Below are 7,790 nucleotides of genomic sequence, written 5' to 3' on the forward strand. Positions count from 1 at the left end.
TCAGATTTTGCATTTGTAAGTCTCTGGTGATCTTCAAATTTACAGGGCCAATTTCGTGTGTGCGACCTCTATACCTTGGATGATCCATATGTGCGTGAGGTATTCAATGGCTCAGCAGATAGAGCTGTAAAGGGCATGATGTATAAAGCACGATTGAGGGCCGTCACGGTGTATCAAAAGCGTCAGGGGAACTATTGTGACGCGAATATGGCAAAGGAAATCCACGTGACGGCTCAACAGTACAAAGAGAGTGAGGTGGATTGGTTGAGCCACCATTCGGATGCTTGGGCGTGGATGTGCGAGTATTGGGCTTCTAAGGAGTTCCTAGCCATATCTAATAGAAATCGTATGAATCGGTTGAGCAAGCTAGGGGTCCACTTCTTCGGGGCAGATGGACACGTTGGCAAGGCTGCACGTATGGTGTGTGTCAAATTGTCTGGTCAATTGTTAATTGCATAGACTTGTAGGAGGCTCGAAATGGAGTGGAGCCTACTTTGCTTCAAGTCTTCATCGAGGGACACAAGGGTCTCGATCCGAATCATCCGGAAATACTGAATGACAGTAATGCGACAGAGAAACTGGTAAGTATGAAAATTGACTCTAACATGAACATGATATGCCTTTGTTTGTAACTTGGATGATTTTTCACAGGCTCGCTACATTCAGAACGTGAGAGAGAAAAATGGTCCAGACGCGGACTGGTGAGTTCGATACGGAGGCGACTTATAAGGCTAGCGGAGGCGTGCCGCATGGGAGGTATATGCGCTTGTCACGTTGTTACTGTTTAGTGACGTCTTGGTGAGTTCAATACGAAGGCGACTTATAAGGCTAGCGGAGGCGTGCCGCATGGGAGGTATATGTGCTTGTCACGTTGTTACTGTTTAGTGACGTTTTGTCATTTACTATATATATATATATATATATATATATATATATATATATATATATATATATATATATATATATATATATATATATATATATATATATATATATGATACTCTTACAGGTTAGCAATCGACGACGGTGTTGTCCCCCGTCGGAGTTACACTAGACGGTCCAATTTCTCAGCTGGGTTGAATCGACCCCGACGATCATCTGCACGTGAAGGAGAGTTGCTTGAGAAGATGACTCAGATGGAGGAGAGTATGACGCAATATAAGCAACAAGTGCAGCAACAGATGCAACAAATGCAAAATTGGATGCTACGTCAGGTATCAATTTTTTCTTATTTCGTTGTTTCTCAAGTCCGATTAACTGAAAAACTGATGAATAGTCTATTTGTAGATGTACGGAGGTGCCGGAACTCAGTTCGGCATGCCGCCTTATCAACAACCCCCTATCATCACACATCCGGTGTCTGGACAATCATCGGATCGCTCCCCTGCAGCGGCGGATGGATCACAGGTACAATCGTCTACTAAACATCATTTGTCTGATAATAATTGGTTGCTTGCTCTCTGTGTTTCTGCATGTTTGCATGTACATGACCTATTTTAAACTTTTGTCATTCGCATGATCTATAGTTAATTTTATTGTTGATCATCGTAACTTCTTAATCATAAACAAGAGTGTGTCTTCTGTTTCAGGGTTCTGCAACTTCTGTCCAAGACCAATTGATGCCATCAGGTGTGATAGGAGGGCAAATGATGTCGTGGGCACCTCGCTAGCCAGACATTTGGCCACCGATGCAAACACAGATGCCATCGCCGATGCCGTGGGGATTTCCTCCTAGCGGGCAGTCACACTCACCATGATTGCCCTCACACTCACTAGGATCAGTACGTTAAGTTGATATCCTTTGCATCTCTATTTGCTTTGTTGTTTAAGCAGTTACTAGAAAACATGCATGTATATGTTGCAGTCTATGTATATGTTTAATTAGTTACTCGGTAAACTAACAAATGTTTGTTTCTTTTAAAGGGTTCGGGCTCACATCATGCTAGTCCGCCTCCAGATCAGAGCACGTTTATGGACTTATTGATGAACACAAGTGGCGACGGCTCCAATGACCCACCAACGGAATGAATTAATATGGAGGCTTGTGTGGAACTTACTATCATTGCGTTTTGTATGGACTTGAACTTGTTTCAGATGGATTTGAACTTCTTTCTTATGGACTTAAACTTGTATGAATATTGAATATGGTGCTTGTGTTATGATATATTGAATATGGTGCTTGTGTTGTGATATATTGAATGTTGTGCTTGTATTGTGCTGTTATGGAGGCTTCCCAACCGGGGAGGGAGAAAAATAAAACTGGTTATTAAAAAAATTTATTCAGTAACAGTGTCAGCTCCCACATTCTTATATGCGCCGAGGTAGGCTGGTGACCACGCGGGCAGTAAGAGTGTCCGCCACGTCACTGACCGACACTCTTAACATAAGAGTGTCGGTTGCGTGTTGAACCGACACTCTTAACTTAAGAGTGTCGGTCCTACACTTCTATACGAATAAGAGCATCCATTTTAACCGACACTCTTATACTAAGAGTGTCTGCTTATTTCAGTAAGAGTGTGGGTTTTTGGCCGAAACTCTTTGCCTTTTTTCTTGTAGTGGCCACCGTACAGTGTCCGGTGCGCCAGCCACGTCACCCAACCGTTAGGGTTCTGACGGTTTCGACCGTTGGAGCTTTGTCTTCATGTGACACCGGACAGTCCGGTGTCGCCCCGGACAGGTACTGTTCATTGTCTGGTGTGCCTTCTGGCGGCTGCTCTGACTCTGCGCGAACTGTCCGCGCACTGTAGCACTTTTGCAGGTGTCTGTTGCAGTCGACCGTTATGTTGAAGCCGTTGCCCTGCTGATGCACCGGACAGTCCGGTGAATTATAGCGGAGCGGCGCTGGAGAAACCCGAAGCTGAAGAGTTTGGAGTTGTACGGTCTGGTGCACCGGACAGACCAGGGTGCTCTTCGGATTCTTTTGCTCCTTTCTTTTTGAACCCTAACTTGATCTTTTTATTGGTTTGTGTTGAACCTTTAGCACCTGTAGAATATATAATCTAGAGCAAACTAGTTAGTCCAATTATTTGTGTTGGGCATTCAACCACCAAAATTATTTATAGGAAAAGGTTAAACCCTATTTCCCTTTCAGACACAACAAAGACTTACTGATTTGGCTACAATTGCACTTGAGAGTGCAATTTTGGAGAAGATTGAATATGACAATACAATTGAGCGTTTCATTTCAAGAAACACTAGAAGAATGATGTTGTTCAAATAAAGAGTTTAATAAACATGCATGTTTAGGTATGTTTCGTGATATATCCATTATCCTATTGCAATGTGAAAGTATTACAACATTTTGTAAACATTTATTACAATGTTAGCATTAAGAGTTATATTATTCTGTCCCTTTTAGATTTTTGTACGGGGCCACAAATTTCCTTGACACGGCCCTGTCCTTGCTGCCGATCGTGTTCAAATGGATGGCACAGAGAGTAGCCACCAAAACAGGAGGGGAAGGGAGAGGAATGGGTGAGGCCATGGATCGAAGAGATAAGTTAATGCCGTCGGACATAGCTTATCTCCTCGTTTTAGGTTTGGATTGCTTCCTTTTCTTGGATATCCAAGAAAAGGAAGCAATCCAAACCTAAAACCTATCTCTATACTTACTAAATCATGTAGATATTATACATAGAAATAGTATCTATGATAGATAGTTTCTTCATAATCAAAATTTGGCCAGTCAAATATCTTCTTCTGTAATCTATTTATGCCTTAGTTCTTGTATAGACATAGTTTACTACAATACCATATCATGTTTAGTTGGCACACTAATTTTTAGCTATGGAAACCATCTAATTTTTTGGATGAGAATGTCCTTAGAACTATCTCAAAAATAAAAAAATATAGAGAAATGTAATATGATAGAAGATCTGCTGGAACTATCATATCTTCTATATTGTAAAGCCAACTTAAGGATATAAGTGAATATGTATCTGGTAGAGTTGTTTGTTAATGTTCACTCTCATTGTAATCTGCCGTTGAAAGAAGTTGGAACCACAAACTCGGTCAAAATTAATTGCTCATCTTTATTAGCCTAATCATAGGAGCCCGTCTCCACAACTGGTGCGCTACTACCTATACCACACGCAGCTCCCACATAAATATCTCGTATCTTAAAGTGTATTGGTGGTAAGTGCAAAAAAAAACACAAGAAACGATATCTTGACGAAGAAACGTCTCTAGCATGGTTCTCTAAATCTAGATACGTATCTACACTTCTACTCATACAACCCACATAAATGAGTCGTATCTTGAAAGGTTCTAGTGAATAAGATACAGAACATACGTTCGACTGTCCTCGCGGATGTTGTAGCTGTTCGGACGGCTGTAGCTACAATCCATGAAGACAAAATACCGTAGAAGCTACAACCACATCCGGATTAAAGCCGCAGCAAACGGCAGTAGCTGCAGCCGGATTAAAGCAACGGCAAACCGCAGCGAACAAGCTAGATACATTGGGTTGTATAAGAGATTTTTTAGATGTATCTAATACTTGGAGAACCACAATGTAGTATCTAAATTATACATGACCTCGTACCATTTCTAGATGCAAGGATCTCACATCCAAGAAATTAATTGCATACCATGGTTGACCTCTCGATAACTGCCCGGCCGGTGTCCAGAACAAGAGACACCTGGTTTAGACATCGGCGTGGGTAGCGTTGGCGTGCCATGGATTCCGCCAAGGCGATCAAAGGCGCGCGAGATGTGCCCGAGGCAGAGAAACGCCGGCCAACTGGTCTGGGGACTGTCACTGCCGTCTTCTTGCTCTCGTTACCGCTGCTCCTCCTGCTCTTCCTCTTCGGCGACCGAGCTGTCGCCTCCATTGCCGGCGACTCCCTGGTTTGGCAGCGCGCGGAAGTGCAGAGTAGTTACTCCTTTCTCTTGCCTACAGGCGCATCCGTTGCACGGTAACGGCCCGGCAGGCCGGCACTCAGCATTCCATTCGTTTGCATCGCAGGGTCCGGCAATGCGTCCTCGTCCCCAGAGAACGCTCACCACGACCTGCTTCTCGGCGGGCTCCTCTCGCCAGACTTCGACGCGGCGACGTGCCTCAGCCGGTACGAGGCGTCCAGGCGATGGAAGCCGTCGCCGTTCCCGGTGTCCCCGTACCTGGTCCAGAAGCTGAGGCAGTACGAGTCCAACCATCAGCGGTGCGGACCGGGCACCGCGAACTACCGCGAGGCCATGGGCCAGCTCATGTCCGGCCGCAACGGCGGCCGCGCCGAATGCAGGTACGTGGTGTGGTTCCCGCTCCAGGGCCTGGGCAACCGGATGCTCAGCGTCGTCTCCACCTTCCTCTACGCGCTGCTCACCGGCCGCGTGCTGCTCGTCCACGAGCCGCCCGAGATGGAGGGGCTTTTCTGCGAGCCGTTCCCGGGGACCTCGTGGATCCTGCCTCCAGGCTTCCCCTACACGGGCGGCTTCTGGGCCCGCTCAAACGACAGCTACCTGAGCATGCTTGAGAACGACGTCGTCCGCTACGACGACGACCGCGGCGACGCCAGCGCGCTGCTGCCGCCCTACGTCTACTTCCACCTGGAGCAGATACGGCTGCGGCTCCAGAAGCACACCTTCTGCGAGGAGGACCACCGCGTGCTGGACAGGTTCAACTGGATGGTGCTCCGGTCAGACAGCTACTTCGCCGTGGCGCTGTTCCTGATGCCCATGTACCGGGCCGAGCTGGACCTGATGTTCCCGGCGAAGGGGTCCGTGTTCCACCACCTCGGCAGGTACCTCCTCCACCCGGGGAACCGAGCGTGGGGGGTCGTGGAGAGGTTCTACGACGGGTACCTCGCCGGCGCCGACGAGCGCCTCGGCATACAGGTCCGCCTCGTGCCATTCCTCTCGCTCACGTTCGAGGGCATGTACGAGCAGATCACCCGGTGCGCGCGGGAGCACGACCTCCTGCCACGAGTGACCGGCACCAGCGAGCCGCCGGGTGCCCGGCCGTCGCCCAACGGCACGGCGGCCACGGCCAGGGTGAAGGCCGTGCTGGTGGTCTCCTTGAAGCCGGAGTACTACGACAAGCTGCACAGAGTGTACTACACCAACGCGACGGCGACCGGCGAGGTCGTCGCGGTGTACCAGCCGAGCCACGACCAGGAACAGCACACGGAGGCGCGGGCGCACAACGAGCGCGCCCTGGCCGAGATCTTCCTTCTCAGCTACTCTGACCGGTTGGTGACTACGGGGTTCTCGACGTTCGGGTACGTCGCGCACTCGCTGGCTGGGCTGCAGCCTTGGCTGCTGATGCTGCCGGACCAGACTACGAAGAGGGCCGCCGTGGCTTGCGTGAGGGCCGCGTCGGTGGAGCCGTGCCTGCACTCGCCGCCGTCGCTCGTCTGCCGGGCGGAACAGGATCTTGATCCGGTGGCGCATATGCCCTTCCTGCGACGCTGCGAAGATGTGGACTTCGGCCTCAAGCTGTTCGATTGATTCTTATCCTGCATAGATGCTTGTTTCCTCGCAGTGCTACATGCTTCGCTCTGCAGTCGTAGAACGGCGGCCCGTGCATGCACGGCTCCATCGACTTGGCCCGCCGGCGCGGCGGGTAAGGTGTGGTGTGGTTCTCGGGCATGGACATGATCCACGGCGTGAGCCCACCAAGGCCGTGGCCGACCGCCGACGTAGCCCAACGTCGACCAGCCGCCGGTGACGATCTTGTCTGTTGTGCCCAGGACGTACATCTCCGCCACCGCCTTCATGTCGTGCGTCGTGTAGCCGGAGAGCTGGTGCTCCTCGTGGCTCGGCTGGTACACGCTCACAACCTCGCCGGTGCCCACCGTCGACTGCCAATACTTCCACACTATTACCTCGTTTTTGAATATTTATCGACCCTTAGTTTATTTTAATCAAAATACGATAATTTAAAAAGAATAGGAGGAGTATGTCATATGATGTCCTCGATCACATCAAAAAATATATAAGCTAAATTTCAAATTTATATTTTTTGAATGGTTGAGGACATTATAGTTTATGTCACAAAAATATTATTTTTTTCATCACAATATATATATTTAGTTTTTTATACTAATTCATTTTTTAGTTAAATAATGCCAACAAAATTTGAACTGAAAACCTAGTTTGTACAGAAAGAAAATAAAGAAATATAAATTTTGTTAAGAGGTAAATTGAACTAACTCAAAAGAGTAGATGAGTAAAATGAACTAAAAAATACTTCAGTTTGTAAAGAAATAATAATGACAAAATTTATTAAAGGATGAATTGAATTAACTCAAAGGAGCGGCGGGGTAAAGTAAAATAAAATAAAAAAAACTACCAAAGGGGAGTAGAGTAATTTGGACTTTTTACTTAAAAAACAAACGGGTCATCGTCGCTTTATGCGTGATGTTTACTGTTGCTTCTCCCTCTCCGTCTCACGACCACGGCTTACTTTTCTCGGGACGAGGACACAGAAGAATTTCAGTAAATTTTCTCATTTTCGCTTCTAACCGGAAAAAACGAATTTCGGTCCGGTTTTAAACGGATATCGATTTAAAATATAAAAGTCAAATTTTTAGTCAACCAAACGAAATTCGGATCGTGCGAAACGGAAATTGTGAACCCTGCTCACGACTAGTAGCTACTATATTGAATTAAATTTTGCAAAAAAAAAAAGTTTAACGGCACACACCAAATTAGTTAAAATCTGCAGTTTCGAGGGAGTTCGTATTCAGATTCAGACGCATGGGCCGCACGCACAATGATTTGTGCCACACTGTTGCTGTAACGCTAACATGCATGCATGTCGAGGAGGCGGATCTGACTGGGCGACAATTCGC

At 47.3% G+C, this 7,790-nt stretch overlaps 1 protein-coding gene and 1 long non-coding RNA gene across 2 annotated transcripts; both read left to right on the forward strand.

Annotated features, from left to right (window-relative positions):
* The first annotated feature begins 1,016 nt into the window (after nt 1-1,016).
* Nucleotides 1,017-2,111, forward strand: LOC109942422 (uncharacterized). The gene is made up of 4 exons (XR_002265229.1): nt 1,017-1,214; nt 1,288-1,407; nt 1,590-1,781; nt 1,924-2,111. It is a non-coding gene; the product is annotated as an uncharacterized lncRNA (long non-coding RNA).
* Nucleotides 2,112-4,553: 2,442 nt separating this feature from the next.
* Nucleotides 4,554-7,002, forward strand: LOC103637885 (probable fucosyltransferase 7). Its single transcript, XM_008660905.2, has 2 exons — nt 4,554-4,873; nt 4,967-7,002. The coding sequence occupies exons 1-2, from the start codon at nt 4,678-4,680 to the stop codon at nt 6,442-6,444; spliced, it is 1,674 nt and encodes a 557-aa protein (XP_008659127.1). The 5' UTR covers nt 4,554-4,677; the 3' UTR covers nt 6,445-7,002.
* Nucleotides 7,003-7,790: the final 788 nt, after the last annotated feature.

This window comes from Zea mays, chromosome 9 (assembly GCF_902167145.1).
Source record: "Zea mays cultivar B73 chromosome 9, Zm-B73-REFERENCE-NAM-5.0, whole genome shotgun sequence".
Lineage (NCBI taxonomy): Eukaryota > Viridiplantae > Streptophyta > Magnoliopsida > Poales > Poaceae > Zea > Zea mays.